The 25,329-nt window shown below is 39.1% G+C and overlaps 1 protein-coding gene across 3 annotated transcripts in view; it reads left to right on the plus strand.

Moving 5' to 3' along the window:
• ARID5B (AT-rich interaction domain 5B) overlaps positions 1-25,329 on the plus strand; it is a 277,172-nt gene that overhangs the window by 179,740 nt on the left and 72,103 nt on the right. The window contains exons 1-3 of one of the 3 annotated variants that reach the window (XM_075612970.1): positions 16,998-17,316; positions 22,948-23,060; positions 24,513-24,717. The exons of 1 other annotated variant lie outside the window; for it this stretch is intronic. In XM_075612970.1, coding sequence (XP_075469085.1) covers positions 17,313-17,316; positions 22,948-23,060; positions 24,513-24,717 — 322 coding nt within the window. In that variant the 5' untranslated portion in view covers positions 16,998-17,312. Of the gene's footprint in view, positions 1-16,997; positions 17,317-22,947; positions 23,061-24,512; positions 24,718-25,329 lie in introns of those variants that run through there. One more of the 3 variants, XM_075612968.1, reaches the window with a different exon arrangement.

A 25,329-nucleotide genomic window follows, 5' to 3' on the forward strand; every position in this document is an offset into this window, starting at 1 on the left:
AGATAAGACCAGTAAAAGGGCAGGAAGAGATAGAAATGTCTAATAGGATGAGATGTTGTTAGACTCTTTCATCAATGGGGAGCTTAATGATACTAATGGCTGAAAAGGAATAAGATTAATAAACATTTAAAGGTCAAATTAGCTTTTTAGTAAGAATACCAATTAAATATCTCATCCCACAACATATGTTTGCTTATTAAATCATATATGCAATAGAAAAATAATCCTCTAGATTGTAAACTCTCACAAGCTTTTTTTTTTTTTTTTGTCCTTATTTGGTATGTAATTTTGTTTATGTAATTGACAGTATATCACTTTATTCCCCCATTGTACCGCGCTGCGGAATATGTTGGCACTTTATAAATAAATGATAATAATAATGGTTTTGATCAATATTTATTGTGTATATATTTAGTGTATAACCCTGGTCATTATAGAACATAATATAGAAATGGCCCAGGCAGCTTTTATAATGAAAATGGAACATACCTGTCGTGAATTACAGATCTTCTGCACTTGCTTTATTCATTACGGCAATTCCATATCCTATTTTAAAGTATATTATGTAGCTCAGTACTCTTTAGGTATCTCTTATTTAAAGTGAGTCTCACTCATTTTTCATATTAGTGACCACTCAAGACTTAAGTGGAGTCTCAATGAGATTGTGCTTCGATCTGAGGCCCTGTGCATTGTGTAATGAGATTGTGCATTGTGTAATGAGATTGTGCTGCGATCTGAGACCCTGTGCATTGTGTAATGAGATTGTGCTGCGATCTGAGACCCTGTGCATTGTGTAATGAGATTGTGCTGCGATCTGAGGCCCTGTGCATTGTGTAATGAGATTGTGCATTGTGTAATGAGATTGTGCATTGTGTAATGAGATTGTGCTGCGATCTGAGACCCTGTGTATTGTGTAATGAGATTGTGCATTGTGTAATGAGATTGTGCATTGTGTAATGAGATTGTGCATTGTGTAATGAGATTGTGCTGCGATCTGAGACCCTGTGTATTGTGTAATGAGATTGTGCATTGTGTAATGAGATTGTGCATTGTGTAATGAGATTGTGCATTGTGTAATGAGATTGTGCATTGTGTAATGAGATTGTGCTGCGATCTGAGGCCCTGTGCATTGTGTAATGAGATTGTGCATTGTGTAATGAGATTGTGCTGCGATCTGAGGCCCTGTGCGTTGTGTAATGAGATTGTGCATTGTGTAATGAGATTGTGCTGCGATCTGAGGCCCTGTGCATTGTGTAATGAGATTGTGCATTGTGTAATGAGAGTGTGCTGCGATCTGAGGCCCTGTGCATTGTGTAATGAGATTGTGCATTGTGTAATGAGATTGTGCATTGTGTAATGAGATTGTGCATTGTGTAATGAGATTGTGCTGCGATCTGAGACCCTGTGTATTGTGTAATGAGATTGTGCATTGTGTAATGAGATTGTGCATTGTGTAATGAGATTGTGCATTGTGTAATGAGATTGTGCATTGTGTAATGAGATTGTGCTGCGATCTGAGGCCCTGTGCATTGTGTAATGAGATTGTGCATTGTGTAATGAGATTGTGCTGCGATCTGAGGCCCTGTGCGTTGTGTAATGAGATTGTGCATTGTGTAATGAGATTGTGCTGCGATCTGAGGCCCTGTGCATTGTGTAATGAGATTGTGCATTGTGTAATGAGAGTGTGCTGCGATCTGAGGCCCTGTGCATTGTGTAATGAGATTGTGCATTGTGTAATGAGATTGTGCTGCGATCTGAGGCCCTGTGCATTGTGTAATGAGATTGTGCATTGTGTAATGAGATTGTGCATTGTGTAATGAGATTGTGCATTGTGTAATGAGATTGTGCATTGTGTAATGAGATTGTGCTGCGATCTGAGACCCTGTGCATTGTGTAATGAGATTGTGCATTGTGTAATGAGATTGTGCTGCGATCTGAGGCCCTGTGCATTGTGTAAGGAGATTGTGCATTGTGTAATGAGATTGTGCTGCGATCTGAGGCCCTGTGCATTGTGTAATGATATTGTGCTGCGATCTGAGGCCCTGTGCATTGTGTAATGAGATTGTGCTGCGATCTGAGACCCTGTGCATTGTGTAATGAGATTGTGCATTGTGTAATGAGAGTGTGCTGCGATCTGAGGCCCTGTGCATTGTGTAATGAGATTGTGCTGCGATCTGAGGCCCTGTGCATTGTGTAATGAGATTGTGCTGCGATCTGAGACCCTGTGCATTGTGTAATGAGATTGTGCATTGTGTAATGAGAGTGTGCTGCGATCTGAGGCCCTGTGCATTGTGTACAGTAATCTTTCCTGCGCTGGAGAAGATTATTGTCCTATTTACTCGTCTCCAGCCCAGGGAAACCTTCTTTTCACCGTGATTACTAGACACCGTCTGGCACAGGATTACACATTGCAGGCACGTCAGTGGGCTGTATGGGAGTACCAGACGGTATCTGCTAGAATAATACTGCTTAGTAAACATGGGACAAAATCTGTTAAATATATATTTTAGTACACAGGAGCCAAATCTGACCTTTTACGATCATTGGACCTTAGAATACATTTTATATACTTAACTTAAATTATCTTTTGTGTGCATCTTGGGATGTAACCGTGTATAAACTGTCTTGATAAAGATTTGCTCTATTTAAAGCCATCGCCTATTCATATGACATTGATATGCTCTTTCTGAAATAAGCAAGTGTCAAATTACCAGCAGATGTGTTTTATAATGATCTATTCAAGGTAATAATCTCACTTTCAAGAACCTTGCTGCAGTACCGGCAGGATCCACAAGATGGGAATTGGTGTTATGCTGAAAATAATTGTCTTGTATATTCACCAATGATAAGGCATCTTTCATTTACAGCAATACTGTACCTTCGGTAGAGGAAATAATACGTTTCAACAGATCCTTTTCTGGCTTTACTGTTTTAACATTTGTATTTAGTAGTCACAACAATGTTCCATGTTATTTAGTAGGATTTGATAAAAGGGAATTAGGGAATTCTCTAACTTTCATTATGCATTGTATGAAAATAAACAGTGAACACAATCTCTTTTAATGTACCCGGCAGGTGTGTGTAATCAAAGCAATAAGAGATTCTGTGCTCTCTTTGTACTTTTTTTGGCCAAAATGGAAAAAAGTCCCTGAAAAAAAAAATAGACACTTTCTATTACATTTGGAGAGAATTTGCAGCTATCATTTGATGTTATAACAGTAATGGCTCATACAGTATCAACAAGCCGGGAATATGAACGCAAAGTATTCATAGAATATTTCTTCTTCAGCACAGGTGGCTCAATCAGAGGCTCAAAGACTCAGGGACTGATTGGGCCACCTGTGCTGAAGCAGGGACTGATTGCGCCACCTGTGCTGAAGCAGGGATTTCCTGCTTGAGGTCTGGAGTTGAGCCCCCCTGCTGTAGAACATGGTAATATCATTCAATCGCTGTGCAAGAAGTGAACAGTAACGGATGGTTAAGGGCCAGGGAGCAGTATATTCTTATGTTTTATGTTCATATCTGACAACAAAACTTCAATGAAAAGGTTGGTTATGGAAGTCTATGGAAATGGAGCCTCAGAAGGCAGAGTAATAGATCTAAGGTTAACAGTAATGACTATAATACATACAGCATTGAGGAGTGAGAGGACAACATGTAAAACATTTGCAGAATATTGTTTTAATTCTGGGTTGGATGCTTTCTTCGGAAGAACTGGGTAATGGATACAAAAAATTAAACCTACTGTACATGTAACAAAAAGAGGTAACATGTAGATATGAATTTATTACTGTGGCTTGTTATTTTTGAAATGTGTTTGTTTGGCATGTAAAAGTTTGAGCATAGCAGTACTCTTCTCATCACTTGCTCTTATTTACTGTATCAGTTACAATAGTTGGAATTCATGTCAATAAATCAGTCTTCAAAACAGATGAACACTGTAACTGCATTGATTTTTAGGCACAAATGGCATGCAGTGTGTTCAGAAATGTGGTATTTATAAGCTGCAGCACACAATCAGTTAGTCCTTTTAAAAATAACAGCAAGCATACTCTTTATTTTCAGATATATGTGAATGGACATGCTTTGCAGACGGGCTTTAAATATTTAATTTCCTTTTTCAGCAAAGCAAATAGTAAACATAGGCTTACATTTGGCACAACTGAAATACGGATAATATGTATACACTGTTCTCTTTCTTGAAATAGGTAAAATAGAACATTAGCATTAGTCTTACCCTTTCATGTTTGGATTTTGCTACAGTATATTATAGTAGTGCTTAAGCAATTATGTAATTAATGGTTCTGTCCCATCTTACATAACACATTTGTTGCCTCATTCACTAAACCTCGACAGTGCTTACTGTGTAATATCGGCTATTTATTGTCTAGATTTAGTTATTAAAGGGACTGAAACACTATAGGGCTTATTATTACTGTCTTATTAGTATTATAACACTGCAATAGTGCTGATCAGGGGACTATCACACGGAATGGCTGTTGACTTCAATTGCACAAATATAAATTCACTATATTATGAATCCCCATGTAACTATAGTGGTATAGTGATCGTGCATGTCTTCATGTCTGCTATTGTAACGGAGGGGTTAATAATCCTACTGCACGTCATAAAGGCTGGTTAGGCTTTTCCATGCAATGCCTTACTAACTCTATGGCATACAATGGGTTAACTCCTTCCACCAACACCACTACCACCACCCCCCTGGGGGGCCTATCCTCCGACCCTAGCACAACTACCAATACACCTAACCCCTCTCCAGCGAACAATAGTTCCTGGCCTGTTAGCCAAACATGTACTGTAAACCTTTGCTGTACACATAAAAAAAGACAAATATTTTAAATAATATGGGGTTAATAAAGTATTTAATTGGCAATCATTATTATTACATATTAATACAGTATATACCTGGCAGCTTTGATAGGGAAGAAAGAACAGTGAAAACAATCAAAGAAACGAACTTCCATTTTAGACGTAGATCTTAGAAAATGAAATTCCACAGATATGTTCAAATCTTCTTTTTTTTTTTGTGACTTAAATGTTATTGGTTTTGAGCACAGCATGCAGAAAACAATGCATACATACTGTACATACAATTCAACCAAGCATTTCGTAACACCAAAATCATAATGCAAATATGTCATTCCAAAAAAGTCTGGGGGGAGGAAGGAAAGGGGGGGGCGTTCATCCCTTTTCCATGATATTATTGTGTGTCGTCACTCACTCCGATACGGCCGAAGAGATGGTCTCCCGCGCGCGGCCCATCCGCCATAGGACCCACCCAATCCTGACCTTTATTTACCATTCCACCCATCCGTCAAGGGAGAACACACCACGCTAATATTACAGCAGGATTGTGGGATTGTTCACCCCCCGGGATGTCTGTTTGAGCCAGCCAGGGCAACCACACATTTCGGAATTTAGAGGCAATGTCATTAACCAAACTTGTTAATTTTTCCATCTGGCATACAAACCAAATTCTATTTCTAATTTTCGGTAAGGTTGGAATTTCTGGCTGTTTCCATAACGCTGTTTATGCATTGGCCTGTTTAATAGGAATAGCCACGGGTCTAAAGGAATTGTGAGGCCCAACATCCTCTGTAACCAATCTTTAATTTGTTCCCAAAGAGGCACCAATTTAGGGCAAGACTACAGCAAATGTAACAACTCTATGTTAAAATCTTTTAAACCAATGCTCTAGGTGTTTAACTTTTATCTTAATATTAATATATCTATCACAAACTACTAAGCTAGCAGAAAATACTACAAACATACTGTCGCGGCCGAGTTTATTCTTACCTTTACCCGGTCTCGGCCGCGACAGTAACCGGGCGCGCGCCGGGGTGTCCCGTGCGCACGCCGAAGCCTCGGAGGAGCGGTCCTCCGATCGGGGCTTCCCCCTCCCGTCTCCGGGTCCGCTGGGTCCCCCGGAACCCCCTACCGCCATCCCCCACATCGCGGGACACCAGGGCTCCCTCGGGGAGCCCTGGGCACGCGCGCATGGGGTGCAGGCACCCGATGAAGTGTGACCGCGCATCAGTGACGCGCGGCACGCCGAGGGGATTTGGCTAGCAAGCCGCAGAACTAGCCAACTAAGATTTAAACGTGTCGCCAGTGTATTATCAAAGTCTAAAGCCCTTTTGTGCTAGAAAAATAATCTTGCTCTGAATATCACACCAGGGTGGAAACTAATTAATCCCGCTACTAGGGTGGCATTGCGGATATGGAAGGATACTGTATACTTCTTGCATACTACGAAAAACAACCTCTCGGGTATGTTAATATGCATTAGTATTGAAGGGTGCTCTTAGCGCGTTCTTTTGCTGTTCCAGCAGTTAGGCCGCATCCAGGCCGAGAGCTTGCTCATGCGCTCGCTTGCGAGCACGCGATCAAAGCAATGAAAGTAAATGATGAAAATGTTGGGTCCATGCTGTGTGCGCGCGCGTGTGAGTGTGCAGAGGCGTGATGCTTGCTGAGACAAATATTTTTATATTTGTCACGCATGCCCTGGTCATGTGCTCTGCATATATATATATATATATATATATATATATATATATATATATATATATTCTACAGCTCAACCCCGTTATAGCGCGATCTGCTATAACACAGATCCGCTTATAATGCGGTTTGAGCGTGGACCCTGAATATTTAATAAAAAAATGGGTTTTTTTTGCACACAAACACACAACACACAGCACACACTCACAGCACACTGCACACACTCACAGCACACTGCACACACTCACAGCACACAGCACACACTCACAGCACACTGCACACACTCACAGCACACTGCACACACTCACAGCACACTGCACACTCTCACAGCACACTGCACACACTCACAGCACACTGCACACTCTCACAGCACACTGCACACTCTCACAGCACGCACACAGGCCACCCCCCACACCCCCTACCTTTGGTGTCAGCTGCTGGGGCATCGTAGGGCTGCTGGCGGGGATCAGTTGCAGGGGTGGGGGGGGGAGATTGGTGCGGGGCTGGGGGATTGGTGCAGGGATTGGTGCGGGGCTGGGGGATTGGTGGGGGGATCGGTGCGGGGCTGGGGGGGTATTGGTGGTGGGATGGTGCGGAGCTGCTTGGGGAAGTGAAGCTGCTGAGGGGAGTGCGGGGAATCCTGGGAGAAGTATGGTGGCTGCTAGGGGAATAAAAATATAATAGCTTATTGTTACACATGCTTGATATACCTTCAAAAAAGTATCTATATATTTTTGTGCAATATGACGACCCATTTGGATTGAAGCACTACCAACTGATGATTACTGCGACTACACCGCCCCGATACTGCGACTACAGCGCCCAATACTGTGACTTCACCGCCCCCATGTTACGAGTGTTGTTTGTTTATTTAACGTGACAGCTATCTGCTGCTAACTACCTAAACTTCAGTACCCTGGTATTTCCGATAGTGTGTACATTCACGCCATGTCACGGGATATCGCAGAGCAAGGGAACGGCTGCAAGAGACAGTGCCTGAGCAATCACTGCGCAGGCGTGAAACACAGATCAAAGCGAGAGTTCCTAGGCAACGGTTACCGCTTTATGTAGACTTACTCGACAGAGAAATTATCTATTTTTGTGATAAAAGAAATACACATTTATGCTCTTTCACAAATAATTTGTCTCACCACCAAAATCTGAGTGTATATGAATGCTGCAGAAATGTTTCCCTCCTGTGTTTCTCATTTCAGACTTTCTGAGGGATGTTAGTCATTTGATATGTTTATGTAAGCACTTCCAGTAGTATTAGTCTTCATTCACCCATGAGCAATCTACAGACGTAAAAAAAAAGATCTAGAACAATCTTATTTTCTCCATATTAGGAAGTTAGGAGTGCCATTAAAATCGCCCCATATCCCATTTTTGCATGAAGCTAAATGCAGCACAAAATAAAAGCCCATATTGCAGTAGGCAGATTGTATAAGATATTTAGCCTAATGTAAATTAGGTTTGGCTCTGACAGCTGATAAGCCCCATGCACGTACTGCATTTAAAAACAAAACTTCTCTTTCTTTGCAGAAATAAAAACAAATGTTAACAGTGGCAGTAAATGTAAAAGTGAGCTCCAGGGAAATGTCCCCGCTTCTGCATCTTTCCTCTTCTAAAAGCTATTGTCTTCTTAAAAGCATTTACTTGTCTGACGGTACATATTGTATGATCCTGAATAGATCACTGTTGTCATTTTGTCCTGACGTTTGTGTAACACTAGAGGGCAACTGAGAGTTTTCTGCTAACAAAGCTGGAAATGGTTTTAAATCAGCGACAGTAAATGTTTAAATGAAAGGGGTTATTTTTCACTGCCTGCAAATTTGAACATGTGTAACCCTTTGAGCTTACATTGACAGCAAATAATAATCCAAATAAAGTTGATCTGGGAAGAAAATATAGACTGGATGCTTTAGAGAACAGCTTTTGCCCAAATAAGGATTTTCTTCTCTTAGAGACCCCATGTGTTAGAATGGGATAATGATCAACTGACAGTTGGTCATGTGTTAATATTGCTGAATGCTGAAATATGCAGACCATGTGGTATAAAGACAAGCGGAGCTATAGTTACAGATCACAAACTTGGAGCTGTGTGTAAATTACTTTACACTGTAATTACTTCAGTTGAGTCATCAACATAGCGATAAAAGATTATTATCTGAAAGGCTGAATCTAAGAGCTGCTTGTTTATAATGTACATACACTGTGGGGAAAATGTCTAAAAAAATCAATTTTTGTTGAGACATGAAAAAGAATAATTGTGTAACACTCAGACCTGCTCCTCAGAAGCGGTTTCCGCTTTGCATGCAGTGCTTGGTGTGATATCTGGAATCTCCTTTGGACACTGTGGAAAGACGTGAATTATTCCTTTACTTATTGTGCTCATATTAATCACAACATAATCTATGTATCTATTTTTTTTAAACAATGGCTGTCTTTATATTCTATTATATGAAATAGAAATAATGTTTCCATATACGCACCCATGTAAGACATTCTCAGCCATTTTAAACTGAAAAGTAAATAAATTGTGTTTTTACTAGATTTGCAAATGCTTCAAAGCATGACAAGAAAAGGGGAAATAACAAGCATACCAGCATATGCAATTCATATTGCTTTTGTTAGGGGGAAATGAAGGCATATACTTCACTGAAAACAATGCATCAGATATTGCGAACCTTTTTATCTTTTACAAACGTAATTATTTTCAGAATGTCTTTTATTGTGACTTAGACTGATTAACCCTGTGAGGGCATTGACCACTCCTGCACTACCCAAAGGTAATCAACCATCCATGACAGATGCATTAACAAATGGAAATGCACCAGTCACGCTGTTTCCTGTGTACACCCTGCAGTATGTTTACAGGAGCGTCTCCACTTTCATTGTTCTCAACATCTTGCTTAAAAATAGATGAAGCTTTTGTAACAGCCCCAGTGGCGTTGTTTACATATTGAATGTCAAACAACAGAAGTTTCAACATTATAGAGCAATAAAACAAATAACAAGCACATAATTCCTTTTGAAACCGTGTTCTAGTCATTTCAGCCCAGGCAGGATTTAAATAAATAAGTGCAGTGATGTTTTACCAATGTTTTTAAAACTTCATTTATTTTTTTACGATCTACATGGATTGGGACACAGAGGCATTTTCAGTTTGTGGCTCTTGCATCGATGTACTGTAGCAATTTACTTGCTCTTGTGTACCAATATGCGACTTGGGAAGCGTCAGTAGGAGGGGTTACCTCGTGCATATACTGTATGCTTTGCACCTATCTTGCTCAATTTCTTTTTTTTTATTGTATGTACTTATATAGAGCCATCCATGTGACATTATATTATAACACAATGGATATAAGTGCTTCAGACATAAAACAATAGGAGTCGCTGCCCCGAAGAGCTTACAATCCAAGTGGGGAGAACTTAGAGACAGTAGGAGTGTGTTGTGGTAAGTGTGTATGCAAAGGGCTAAGGTCAGTGCATGAGATGTACAGTATCAGCCAGCGGAGCTACACATATGCTGCGTTACAGAGGTGTGCTTTAAGGAAGGTCCTAAAGGTGGAGAGAAAGGGTGCCAGTCGGGTATTGAGGGGAAGGGCATTCCAGAGGTGTGGGGCAATTAGTGAGAAAGGTTTTAGGCGGGAGAGGGCTTTAGATACAAAAGGGGTAGAGGCAAGATATCCTTGAGCAGAACGCAAGAGTCAGGCAGGTGTATAGCGAGATATTAGGGCTGAAATGTAAGGAGGAGCAGAAGACTATGTAGCCTTAAAAGAGAGGAGGAACATTTTGTAAGTAATACAGGATTTAATAGGAAGCCAGGGGTGGAATTTCAGCAGGAGAGACGCTAAGAAAGATTTAGGAGAGAGTAAAGTGATTCTAGGAGAAGTATTTAGGATAGATTGGAGGGTAGAAAGGTGAGAGGCAGGCAGGCCGGACAGTAAAAGGTTACAATAGTCGAGATGGGAGACAATGAGGGCCTGCATTAAAGTTTAGCAGTAGAGCGACAGAGGAAAGGGCGTATCTTTGCAATGTTAGGCCACGATTATAGTAGGAGCGCATGGCGTCGCGCGCCTGTCGCCCAAGTGACGGGTGCACTGCGATGGAGCGATTGGGGAGGCGTGGCGGACGCGTCCCCAGGCTGGTTCGCTCTCATTGGTTGAACCGCTCGCGGGATGCGGCTGCTGCGCGGAAAAAAACAAAATCATTTGTAGTTTGATGGCCGGCTCGATATGGCTGCTGCAGTTGGTTCGCACAGCACGCAAAATCGCACGTGCCGTCGCCCCTACTATAATCGCGGCCTCACGGAGGAAACAAATGGCAGGTTTTAGCGGCATTGTGAATATGAGGGGAGAATGTGCGGGAGGAGTCAAGTATGACCCCTCGGCAGCGTTTGTGATACTGGGTGTATAATAATACTGCCAACAGTAATATAGAAGGGGCCAGTAGGGCCAGTAGGGCCAGGCTTGGGAGGAAGTGTGAGGATCTCAGTATGTACGCGCACCAAACAATTCTGAGGTGATGTGACCTTCTCTTCAGAACAAACTGCGCCTGACAACGTACCATACATTGCATATAAGAAGATTACACATGGTGCCACCGAGAGCGGAAAAGGGAACAGTTGCTCCAAAACACATTTTTGTTTTCATTGATACCTCCCCTCCATAGAATCTATTCTTAGGTAAAATGCATATACAATAACAATATATATTGTTGGCTACTTTGTATAGATGACGTTTATATCTCATTTGAAGAGAGATGTGCGAACTGTTTGCCGAAGCTTGCGAACTTGACAATTTTTTCCGTAATTGATGAAAAATGGAACAAGTGACAAAATGTCATAACAATTTCACAAGAAAAAATGGCAATTTTAACATTTTTGGTAAAAGAGAACATTTTGCCAATTTTTTTAAAACCCCCACAATTTTGCAACATTTTTTATTAAAAAAAATAGTATCCTGCAAAATTTCAGCTCATTTTGGAGGGGAAAAGAATTGCCAACGGACACATGAAGATTTGGACATCTCTAAATTTTACAATGTATCTTCAGCTAATTTGACAGTGATACTTAGAGTACAAAAAAGGATTTTAGCTACATACTAAAATAATGAAAATGTATACTATTATTAATATCTACTATATTAATATTATTATTATTAATATATAATGAATTTTAAATACCAGATATTTTCCTTTATGGAAGTAGGTTGCAATATTTCTTGCGAAACATGCCACACTTTGTGGTTAACAACAATATCCTATTCAGTATGTTTGGTGAACAGAAGGCATTGCTCTGATCTCCTCAAATAGGACTGATAACTGAAATAATTAACTAATGTAGCAGACAAATTAGATTCCTTCAATTTAAAACACCCATGACACCAATATTTTGCTCTTTAAGTATCTATGCCAATGTTACTAAGCAAACAATATAAAGATTTGAGGCTATGTTTACCTCTGGTACTGTATGTAATGGTTGTGCAAACATTACTGAAGGTTTCTGTGAAGAAGTATGAATTGCAACCAATGTGTAGTCATATTCAATTAAGTAAATATGTGTTTGAGTACCATAAAAAAAACATGAAATATCCTCCCCTATATCCCTATAGAGGAATTATTCCATGGTCTGGGAATTTCTGTTGAATAGATGCCAACATCTCAAAGGTGTGTTGTGCAAAGTCAGTTGTTCTGTAGAAATGTGATGATGGATTGGAAATGTCCAAGTGACTATGGAGAAGCTATTTGTTTGAATTGACCTTTGATGCAAGAGATTGTGATGATTGGCCCATTCAGGAATATTATAGTGATAGTAATAACATTACAGGACTGTGGATACTGTAGTGCAGTGTTTTTCTTGTATAAGGAATACGTTGGTGTGGAACATAGGAGTAATATAGTGTCTTTACGCAGGTTAGGTTTGCAATATTTTCCTGAAAATAGTCGCTTGGAAATTTTTTTCGTCTCACATTACTTACTAATTTTATAGGCCAATGCTTGTATTGCAGTCAACTTTGTCTATTACAAAAAGATGCTCTCACTTAGAACACAACTATGTAGATATGAGTAGTACACATTAAAAACCACCTAAAGCTTTCTATATTTTACTTTTCTACTTAGGACATTTTGCTATGCATTAAAAAAAATGTTTTTTTGACTGCGGCATGGAATAAAACAATTGATGAACCATGTTAGAGTGCTCTCAATGTCCAATGATTCAATTGCTAAATATTTGTTTGACGTTTAGGAGATCTGATCGCTGCTGTGAGATGGGAATTAAAACACAATGTAAAACAGGTGAATATTTTAGTACAGATTTGATTGATTAGGAGCATAATTTGTTGCCTTTCAAAGTTCCCCCTCCTTTCTCCATTTTTTCATTCTCCTTGAGTCAGTTGAGAGGCTGGTGTGGTTTACTTCAACCTCTCCCATGTATAATTATATTTCATAGAAACAAAACAACATGGTGCCATTTTAAGCTGTGTCCTTTTATCTATATATAAAAATCAATACTTGAGCTGTTGGAATTGTGGGGCGCGGCAGATGTGATCTGAGTTATTTCCTTCTAGCAACTTTATTAGCCCTGTATCCCTAACATCTTTTGGTATTAAACTCGGGAAGCAAGGGTATCAGTAACTGCCAAGAGTCAGATACATGCAGCTACCTACCACTGCTCAAAAGTGTTCAAGTAGGTGACACGGCTATTTTAATTTCACGGTCACCTGGCTTATTCATGGCTTTCGCTGATTGTACTTGTATAACTTTATGCAATATACTGTATACCATATACATGGTGATCAGTGGTAAATATGGAGAGAGAGAGAGTTCTGAGTGTGAGTCACGTGTCCAGTATGACAGAATCACACAATGTATAGGATGATACTGTCTTGTAGGCTGCCTGACCCGTAGGAACTTAAAAATATAACGGAATGCAGATCTGTAGGATTTTTTTCACATAATTATGCTAATCCGCAAAGAAACCTTACGGTAAAAGGGTTGAAATAAAATAACTTTGATCAGGAGCATTTCTATAACCTTGACATTCATGAAGAGAAAAAGAAGAAAAACAGAAGATAAGAAAAGGTACATAATTCAGACAGCATTGTTATGAAGGGTTTACTTGCATGGCTGATTAAGCATCCAACGAGGTTCATGACTGTATTTCACGTTTATTCTTGGGAAGTGATTCAGGTGGGATGGATAAGATGAAATACTGAACAAAATAATTTCATAGTTTAAATCACCTGCAGTAACCTATGTTACAGTACATAGTAATCCAGAGGCCCTTATTTCCGTTATAATAACTGCAATTAAGTACTTCTACAGGAAAGGCAAGCACAGCAAAATGGTGCTGGCGATTGCAGCAGTAAGGTAATAAGTTAGCTTCTTCTCCTCGTCATATGTTGCCAAATGTATTTGTACAGTTATATAATTAGTTGCTCTACTTAGATAATCAAGGAAACAGTTGTCATTAAATGGAAATTGCTGTTTGCTTCTGTGATGGAACAACTTGTATTTAATGTAGTGGTACTGGAAAAGGGAAAGATAATATCATTGTTTTCAAAGTAGGTGAACCCAATTTGATTCTATGGGCCAGCTCCTTGTGCGCTTGGGCAAGTGCCATCATATTCCAGTGGCTCATGTACCTAAATTAGATGGTAATATTTTCCGGGAACAGTTTATGTGCTCTTGTAAACATCTGTGAGCTGTCTATTATAATATTATGAGAGAAAAGGACCCATGGCGGTGCATAGCACAAACTGGAGTGCAGAAAATAACTAAAAAGTACTTTATTGGCATATACAATATAGTAGCAAGGATGGAAACATTCTAATGCGTCTTTGACAAAGCGCCATCCTGGGAACGAAATGCGTTAGAGTGTTTCCACCCTTGCTACTTTTTTTCGTATGTGCTAATAAATTAGTTTTTATTTATTTTCTGCAGTCCTTTTGTTCTGTGGACTGCCATTCGTCCTTTTCTCTGCTACTACTCAATGCGGCAGGAGCACGCTTGCGGACTCCACACAGCAGGATCGTGTGAGTACTTTAATTTGCTACAAGTGATTTCTATTATCCAACCAAGCTGGGAGCTAACACAAGGACTGTACAGGGGAAGAGACTCTGAATAACAGGAGATAGGGTGGCGCCCCCTGCCTTTACCCCCAATATCTGCGCCTAGCAATAAATGCATGTTTTATGACACTTCTATCAAGTTATTTAAGAAATATACTCGCCTACTGTGTTCATTATCTGACTGATGGAAGTCCTAAATCATTTCAAGATAGTCAATATATATCACAGCCATGCTAGATCACCCTGAGGGTGGACACTTTGATCCTAGTTTATGATGCACTGAAGTTTGGCTTTTGCCTATTTTTTGCTTTTATATTATTATGATCGCACTGCTGAATAAATGTGGTCACAGTTTTGACTTAATGCCACATTGTGATTTTGACAATTAGAATTATCGCCTTGTTCCTGTAACTGCGTAATAACAAGTATTGGTTCATTTCTTCTTTATTCCCCTTTGATTCTATAATGCAAACTAGTGTTTTTTAAAACCGGGTAACGGGTACCCGAAGGATTTGGCACCTTGTACCCGGCTACCCGGTTTTTCACTTACCCAGGGGTGGAGGAAACTTACCTGGGGAGGAGGAAGCCCGCGGAGACATCTGAACAGGTATCAGAGGTGCGGGGTGGTGGGGCAGCATCAGCGTCAGTGTGGGGCCCGCGCGGGAGCTGCAGGACTCCATACTGCACTGGGAGCTGGGACCATGTGACCGGAGCAGGAGAAGAAGCTTTCCTATTGGACAGCCGGCTGTCCCAGCTCACAGTGCAGTATGGAGTCCTCCAGCTCCCGCGCGGGCCTCACACTGACCGCCAATGCTGCCCCACCGCCCCGCACCTCTGCTTACCTGTTCCGATGTCCACGCGGGCTCCACATGACCGCCGATGCTGCCCCACCGCCCCCGCTCCTCTGCTTACCTGTTCCGATGTCCGCGCGGGCTTCCAGCAGGTAAGAAAGAGATACTTTTCAACTACCCTGACATTACCCGGATACCCGGCGCCGGGTCCACTTTCCAGCTGCCGGGTCCTGGTAATTTCCGGGTAGCTGAAAAGCCGCCGGGTAACGCCGGGTATCCGGGTAATACCCGGTACATCACTAATGCAAACCAGAGTGCTACAATTGTAGCATTACATCCCAGAAATAACCACATACATGTCTACAAATCATATATAATCTAAATGTGAGGAACTCTATCAACACAAAATAACATCATTATGTGAGGCCAACTAAAAACGCTGGGCCTACAGTACAGCAATTAGTATGTACCTGGCTCTTATATGCATGTCCTATGTGTATGTTTTATAATATTCTATGCACAGTCATGAAAGTATAGATCAGGGAAAAAGTAATTAAAAATTATTTTAATTGTTTTCCCCCACAATAATTGAAAAGTGCCCAGATACCCTCTGACCTTCTTGTATAAGTATAATCATGAAAGGTCAGTTATTTGGCAGTGGTCCCTAATTAGATTTACAAAAGAGTGCCGGGTTAGAGGTCAAATTAGGTCAGGTAGCCTGAGTAATAATAATAATAATAATAATAAATGCACGCAATTCAATTTCTTCTTACTGTTCTATTCATATATCACCTCACAACCACAATCTGGATTGTTGGGGAGTTTGCTTTGGGAATATATGAAGGTTGTTCAGGTCATTAAAGAATAATCTCAATTTAAAGCAATATTTTGAACTGAAAAATGTATATAAATTGAGCAGGAAATCTTGTATATTTGCAACTATCTCTCTGGGAGAAGGTTTGGTCATTGTTTCTTTATCACTATTGCATTTCATCATATATTATAAATGGTATATTAAGTAGACATCAGTTGAAACTCCAAGTAGTTTTAAAATGTGTCATCTTTTTATTTAAAAAACTGTTTTAATGTTAGAACACATTTTGATTCCTCCAGTACAGGAGGGCTCTGCAGTACATGGTGCACAAATCTTGAGCATAATGCACAGTTCCAAGATTGCACAGCATAATCTGCCCAGATTTACTGTGTGACATTTAGAGTTTGTACTTTTAATAATTACCCAAGAAAATCTTTCTCCAAAGTGGGTGTTTGTCCATTGGTTTGTATTGAAATTAGAAGACATTACAAGGCAGGCAGTGTGTGTCAACAGATGGAACTATTGTAGATCCCATAATATTGTTTTGGGTGAAAGGAGGTTTTATGTTGTTAAACATGTTTAGTGTGAGTTTGGCTTGTTATTGTGGCACATTGAGTTTCAGTGTGGGGGTGCTGATCATGGATTCTTGTGTAAATGCTGGTTTTATGAAAGCAAGGAATCAAGTCTTCTTTCCACCTTGCCTTTATTTCATTCCTGTTTGTAGCTTGACTTACAGTATACTGTACTTACAGTGGTTTCATATTTACAGAATACAAATCCAGATGATTCTCAAAGCGGTCAGAATGAACAAAGCCATAAGTCATTACCCACATTTAGAAGGTGGGGTTGTGCAGCACCAACTGGCAGCCAGCTAAAGGCAGAGCTCATCCCACTCATAGCCACTAATGTAATCTGTGTTTATGCGAGTAATGTGCTGGAGCTAGGGGGAGGGGAGTTGTAAGCAAGCAGCACATACAGAACTCATCGTGTTCATTTGTGTTAAACTCACATCCTCACCAAGTGGAGACTTCCAGGGATTTAATGGCCAGTCCAATGCAGTGTATCATTCATGAGCACTGATATAAATGACACAGATGCTAGTCGGCTGGAATGGGTAACCGCTTCTTTATCTTTTTACTTGAATTTGCATGTTTTATTTCTGATAGTTCCAGGGCTGCAGAGGACAAACTTTAAACAGGCAGGCTGCGTTACCACTGTGCTTTTGCAACGTCTTTTATGAAAGACGCTTGGACTTGTGTTTTTTTTTTTTAAATGTAAGCTTCATGTTTTTAATTGACACAGGAAGCATAGAGCCTCTTTCCAAATGCAAGATTTTAAATTAGTGCCAAATTGCACAGTATTTGCAGACTGATTAAAATGTAAATGTAACATGTCAAGAGCTTTGCCAGTTCCCTGTGTGACAAATTTAAAGTGAAAAACAATTAGAGGAAACGATAGATCTGATGTGACTTGAATTGTGACAGTTTACGTTCAGCGTTTGAAATAATAGAATAGTGGTTACCAAGAGAATATTATAAAACTTTAAATCAAAGTGTCGTGCATATAGCAGCTAGTGATTGATTTGTCATTTTAATTTGTGCTGTACCATGGTAACTGTAGAATGGGATGCTGTAATGGCATATGTAAGATCATTTATTAGTGATTACACTTCTTTACAACTAATGTTTTCTGATGCAAGGATTTATGTAAGAATTGTGAGGGGGAAATAAATGATTAGTAGGCGCAAGGTAATGTTTTAGGATGTTTGTAGAAGTATTGAATGAAATGAATTTTGTTTGTACAGTACATATCAACATGAGGTGATAGTCTGTCTGAATATACATATTTATGTATATTTGTGTGTGTGTATATATATATATACAGATATATACAGTTGAGCATACAGTTGTATTTACATATATATATATATATATATATATATACATATATATATACAGTGTTTTATGATGTCTTGAATTAGGTGTCAGCAGTAAAGAGCATGTTGGATGGGTTTTTAAAAAAAACATTTTTTTTTTTAAAGAAGAGTCTTTTTTGGAGCGTATGTTGATGTGTCTTGGTATTACCATATGCATCATATGTCCTGCGCACTATTTATTTGTGTTTACATGCTGGCTTCACGTACATTAATGGCGCTATATAAATAAAGACATACAATACAATACCCATTGTTTTAAAACACTATCACATTATCACAGTCTCTTCTTTAACATGGGAAAAAAATCCTTTTTCCACATTAGCGAAAAATGTAACAAGATCAAGACAGTAATACATTACTCATGTTTCTTAGAGCAAAAATGAATTAATCTTGCAAGCTATTGCATCTGGTAATAAGATTCACGCATTTCCAAGATGGTCAATGAATATTTTCTTTTTGAGTGCAAACATTCAGTATAAAAGTGATGCTCTTACATATGTAAATAAACAGGAACAGCAGGAACTGGTGCCAGTGTGATTTTTTTTTATCTAGGACTGATATTAGGGGTGTTCTCATAATAAAACGATTTACATTTAATTTGTGTCTTTTCATGCCAAAGCATATTACAGTTATATGCCAAATCATCTTCGCTCCTACCTCTAGGATAGAGTACATACAACATGTTTCTAGTTCTGTGGACTACATCAAACTGGGTCAGTGTGGGAATGGACGAATATATTCTGATATAAACAAATTGCAGCAATTTAAAAGGAAGTCATCATCCAGCAGGAAGCTGCAACAGATGCTATTGCGACATTCTATTGGCTTGCAGGACCTGCACGATTTGAATGACCATTTTGTTTGAGACATTTTAAACACGGTCTCCAATTATCCACGTTTGAGGGAACTTTGCTCCAATTTTGTCTTTTAATTTTTGTATCAGCATGTGATTTGTCACGTAATTATGAAGCCACTGAGGAGTTTCTCAGGTCTCACTCACTAAACATAAGATGCAACATTTTATTGACAGTTAATTTTTCTCAATTTTTGGTGCTACAGTAAAACAGGTTTCATCTCATAGAAACCCATCAAACAGGTGAAGAACAAACTATCATACTTGCCACACACTGGTTTATCATACACTACTGTACATAGCGTGACTAGATTCACACTGATTGATCAAAAACTACAGATCTAATGTAAATACAGGCTGTTATTCTGTGCTAGTACAAGTAATACAATATCACCATATTTTTCTAGTCGTTAAATTTCGATCATCCTATAAGTGTAGGTTGGCTATTGTTTGCCAGAATTTTTATGGCATTTCGTAACATTCATTTATATTTATAAGGCAGTCGTTTGAGCACAACAAAAAATGGACAGTTTAATTTCAGAGACTAATACTATAACATTGGAAGGCCAAATCCAATGTTTTAACCACGTCACACCTCCTCCTTGGTCATATGCTGCATTTTATCTGTTATCTTTCTCTCTCTCATTCTCTACATACGTATGTGTGTGTATTGTCTATGGATATATATATATATATATACATATATATTATATATATATATATATACATACATACATACATACATACATACATACTAAAAGGAGATGTTTGGGGAACAATATAAGTTTCAAAGTACTAGCTTGATAGGGTGCACACCGATGAACCAGGATCACCACTCCAGTTGAGAATAGAAAATATAGGGAAAGAAGAATCTGCAGCACTCACTCACAGTAGTATAGGTAAAAAGAAAAATGTATTCCATCATCAAACAAAAACATTGTACAAATGGGCCACGTTTCGGGCCAGCACAGTCCTTTGTCAAGCTAATATGTCAGTGTAAAATAAACTGGATTTTATAGCAGAGAAAGCAGGAAAAATTGACACCAACCTGTACAATTTCCGGTCTAACGGTGGCCCAGCAGGAAATAAATCAGTTGTTCACAATTCATGTTCTATCAGTGAGTGTAATTCGCAGCATCCTTGGCAACCAGCATGGTTTAGGGTCGCCAACAGCGTCCCTAGCAATTGTTGCTAGGAAAGTCAGCGGCTTAGCAGAGAAGAGATACCATGCATCCAGACGAGGGATATCTGCAGGCTCATCACTAGTGGCCGACAACGTCCTTGACAACGAATGTAGCAACCGCTGCCAGCTATGTCCGTGGCTCGGCAGAGGGGAAAATCCTGTGCAGAGACGTCACAGACATCTATAAACTCCTCTGGGGCAGCCAACAGCCTTCCTGACAACGCGCTTGGCAGTCTGAGTCCTCAGCTCAGGAACCAGCCACAGAGGCCAATCAAGAACTGCATTTATTAATGCAGAGGCACAATAACACAGAACAGAGAACACAGACCCCACAGTATTAGGGAATACTATGTAAAACATATTTACACTCAGAAATACAAAAATAAAAGCTGAAACGGGCAAAATTACCTCAGTAGGGATTACCCAACCATTCAGGACTAAAAATAAACCCAATGGGAACATATATTAATGAATAAAGGAAGCAGATAATTCTATTGAAGTCATATCAACATATATGTAACATAGCTACCGATCTATCTATAGCCCACAGAGCAAAGCTTTTGTGAAGACCATAATATAGACTAATATAAACATCATGAAGTCATAATTGGCATATAAATCATGTAAAAAAACAGATCAAAAAGTAGAACGTAGTACCAATGTAAATATAACAATATCGCATATCTCTCCCATGATAGTTACCCAGATCATAGATATTACGTCCTAGTGGGCATTAGCGATTGTGTAAAAATCCAGCCCACACCAGAGCAGTAGAAAAGTATCATCATACACACACCCACACAGAGAGGTCACCTAAGCCAAATATCGATATGTACAGTGCTCAAAGGTTATGTCCATACAGCTCGTCCGCACTTTTCAAGGGGAGGTGTGTGGGGCGGTGGGGGGGGGGGGGGCGGCAACTCATAAGTGACTTGTAAAGGCACTTAATCACAGATGAAAGAGAGAGAGGGAGGATATACCAAATAGAGACCAGGTTAAGATGGAACTATAATATAGAACACCTACATAAACATAGTAAAAAAATGAGCATTAAGTGCCCTTCGACACTCGCTACTCACCACAATGTGAGAAGTCACAGTGTCCATCTGAGGTATAACAGATACCATAACCTGCTGGCCAATCTGTAAATACATCAAGAGTAGGTTAGTAAGGTAATACGCTCTATTTAAACTGCGTGGGTGTAATGTATCCAGTCCATGAATCCCGTATTCCACCATCTTTTTCAAAAGTTGTGTCTTGTTTTGTTGGTGTGTGTTTGTCTGCAGTGTGTTTTGTGGGTGTAGAGGGGAGCTGCAGTGTGTGTGTGTGTGTCAGTGGGTGTAGATGGTGGAGGAGGGTTGCAGTGTGTTTTGGTGTGTGTTTGTGGGTGTAGAGGGGGGGCTGCAGCGTGTTTTGTGGGTGTTGTGGAAGGGGGCTGCACATTGTGTAGAGGGGACTGCAGAGAGTATTTGTGTATATAGAGGGGGGTTGCAGAGTGTGTGTGTGTGTGTATAGAGGGGGCTGTGTGTATGTAAAATTTCCTTTTAATAAACTTGCAGTAAAAGCATAAGAATGTAGACAATCATGCCTCGGGCCTTCAACTCTTCCAGCCAGGGCATTATTGGCCAGTAATGTCCTGTTCTTCTGGGATTATTACTTAAGTACTGTCTCTTAATTCATACCAACGCTCGTATTTTTTTTTAATGGGCGCTCAATTCTAGACAGAAATATAAATATATATATATTCAAATGCCCTATAGATGTAGTATTATCTGTAGTAAATATAGTTGTGGAACTTCTATGTTTTTGTTTCTAAATATACTGTATAGTAGGCAAAATTATTGTATAACACACGATGTAAACAAGTTACTCAAACTGTATTTCTAGTAAGTACTTAGTCATGTATCAAAATGCCAATGTTATGAGTCAGTCTAATTATGTCATAAACTCATGTTGCTAATCATATCCATAATAAACCTTTTTTTGTAATGGTGAATAACTGTGAAGGACCAGAAACCCAATGTTAGTAAGATTTATAAATCAAACCAGCTTTTTTACCCAACCGTTATTACATGAATGAGTTAGACTGGACTGTATAGATTTACGTTGTGCTGGGAATGGATACCTTTCTGGGTCAAATGTTAAAACCGCTATCCTGCAATTTTTTGATTTTTATACTTTGAATAACTCATTAAACTTTGTAAGTTTTCCAATTCTCTTAAAAGGTGTGGTCCACTATTATAACTATACACAGTACTATAAGTGTGTTGGTACCAATAAGAATCTTCCAATGAGGCAATCAATATAATCAATAGCTTAAAGCAGCAGCACTAGCATGTTTTACAAAATAAATAAAAAGTGGATTGAGTCATACTGTAGTGATGTCAAGCCAATGTTTCAGTCACTGAGCTCAGGACTATCTCTAAGCCTGGGTTAGACAAAACAAAATGGCTGCAATTATGCTTCCAGGAGTCCTCAGTGGCACACATGGAGGCATTCTACCTTGTGCTTTTGCAGTACAAAGTACATGCATTGTGTAAACCTGGCCAGAAATAATACCCTGTCGGTCATATTGCATTTTGACTAACATTTGGGTACATTTTATTCACCAATATATTTAAAATAAAACTCATTTAGGGAAAGGAGTATAACATGTGAACTTGTAAAATTCTGTTTTATTATATGATACAAAAGATATCATCGAATTGGGTAGGAATTACTGCTTTAAAACAATATTTGAAGCTGATTTAAATTCCTCTCCATTTCTTTTCAGCCCCAAATCTAAAAGGCAGACCACGCAAAAAGAAGTCATGTCCACAGAGAAGAGATTCTGTAAATGGAGTTAAAGATCCCTCCAATATTTGTGATGGCAAAGCTGTTGCCAAGGTAATCTTTAAGAGTCTCAATTTCATTCTGCTGCCTCTTGATTGTTTATTGTTTCTATTCCTCAGATGAAGATGACTATTTTTAGTGTGTAAGTAAAACAAATATATATCTTTTTTTATTTTTTAGAAGACGCAGTGTTAGTTTGACACTGGATTGATTTTGCTCAAAGAATCAAGCAGAAAGTAGGACAGTGTTGTTGCTTCCATGTCATGTAGTGTTAGAGTTTGCTCCTGGGGAAATAATAATAAACTGAATGATCTTTCTGTAAGAAAATAAACTAAAAGATGCAGCCGTGCTGTTAAACATGTACGTCAGGAGAGATGTTTTAAAGGTTAACCAGGGGATGAAATTGGTGAAAAACTCTATTAATAGTTGGAATCATTTACTGCACTTTGGAGAGACGGTGACACACAAAGTATAGTGAAACATATCCAACTGAAGGGCAGACTTTGATCTGTGGTTTGGTTTTGCTGAATTTAAAATATATGTTGTAAACAAAGTCTATACTGGCGCTTGTACTGCCGCTTGTACTGGCGCTTGTACTGGCGCTTGTACTGCCATACAAACTTTGTGCAGCTCTTTACTGAGCGTTGCCATCTTTAAAAGACCGAGCACTTTCCTGTATAAGAACAGAGAAGAAAACAGAGCACTACTCATGGAACGAATAATGAAGAAAAATGAGGGTGCGTATTCCATAAAAATGTATTATTTATTGGTCATATGGACAAAAAAAAGCGAAGGTGTTGCCCCACCAACGCGTTCCACGCCGTAGCGCTTAATCACGACACTTTCCTACATAATCAACAATTAATTAGGTTTAGTTAAATGAAAATCCCACAAATTGCATGTCTATTTTTGGAATAATATAAGGAACTAGTGCTGGGAAATGGTTCTGTTTCTGTGATCCACGTGACATTTATATCATGCTGTATTTTTCAAATTGAATTAATTGCGATAATGTGCATTTCTTTTTTTTATGTATAGCACATTATTGTACATGCACATACACTCAGGGCAGAATAGAACAAAGGAAAATACACAACTTTATCTCGTAGTGAAGCAAGAAACAAAGGCAACCGTAAAGTGTGAATTAAAGATAAAGGTTTTATAATAATATAATGCACACATTTCTATTGGATAGAGCATTAATGTTAATGTGATTGCTTTTCATTTACATCTTTGTTTTCATTCACATCTTTGTTTTTGCTTTACATAGAGTACAGTTGGGTTCTGACTTTTCTGGCTTGGGTGCCCATTACCATGCTGACATTTTAGTTTGGGAACATTATTATGTGTAATATTAAGTTGGTACTAAAATACAAACTAATTTTGTATCACCTGGAACATCTCAAGGCTTCATTTGTCTTGAATACGCACTATAAAATCTAAATAATTACAATATAAACTGTTAATGCTTGATTAGCTCTAGTCTCATGCACACTATTCTTCCAGGTAAAATGTGAAGTTAAGACAACCTTACAAAAAGCCAAGACAAACAACAGCAACTGTAAGAAAACATCAAGTGAAGATAAATCAAAGGCTGCTTCGGGAGATGGATGCAAAGCAGATGAGCAAGCATTTCTGGTAGCACTATATAAATATATGAAAGAACGAAAAACGCCCATTGAGAGGATACCATATTTAGGTTTTAAGCAGAGTAAGTAGTAGATTTAATAGTTTATATTATACTGTGCATTTAAAACATTTGTACATCTAAGAGGGTAACACGTAACGTAGTTTGCAGCACATAATGTAAAACATAGCAGAGTGGTTATATATAAAAGAAGTCAGCACTCTCAGATTTGAAATAATCTTGACAAAGGGCACGTTTGAGATCCGAAACGTCGGTTTTACTGCGAGCGCAATACATTTGTAAGATTTGAGATCCGAAACGTCGGTTTTACTGCGAGTGCAATACATTTGTAAGATTTGAGATTCGAAACGTCGGTTTTACTGCGAGTGCAATACATTTGTAAGATTTGAGATCCGAAACGTCGGTTTTACTGCGAGTGCAATACATTTGTAAGATTTGAGATCCGAAACGTCGGTTTTACTGCGAGTGCAATACATTTGTAAGATTTGAGATCCGAAACGTCGGTTTTACTGCGAGTGCAATGCATTTGTAAGATTTGAGATCCGAAACGTCGGTTTTACTGCGAGTGCAATACATTTGTAAGATTTGAGATCCGAAACGTCGGTTTTACTGCGAGCGCAATACATTTGTAAGATTTGAGATCCGAAACGTCGGTTTTACTGCGAGCGCAATACA

This window comes from Ascaphus truei, chromosome 8 (genome assembly GCF_040206685.1).
Source record: "Ascaphus truei isolate aAscTru1 chromosome 8, aAscTru1.hap1, whole genome shotgun sequence".
Lineage (NCBI taxonomy): Eukaryota > Metazoa > Chordata > Amphibia > Anura > Ascaphidae > Ascaphus > Ascaphus truei.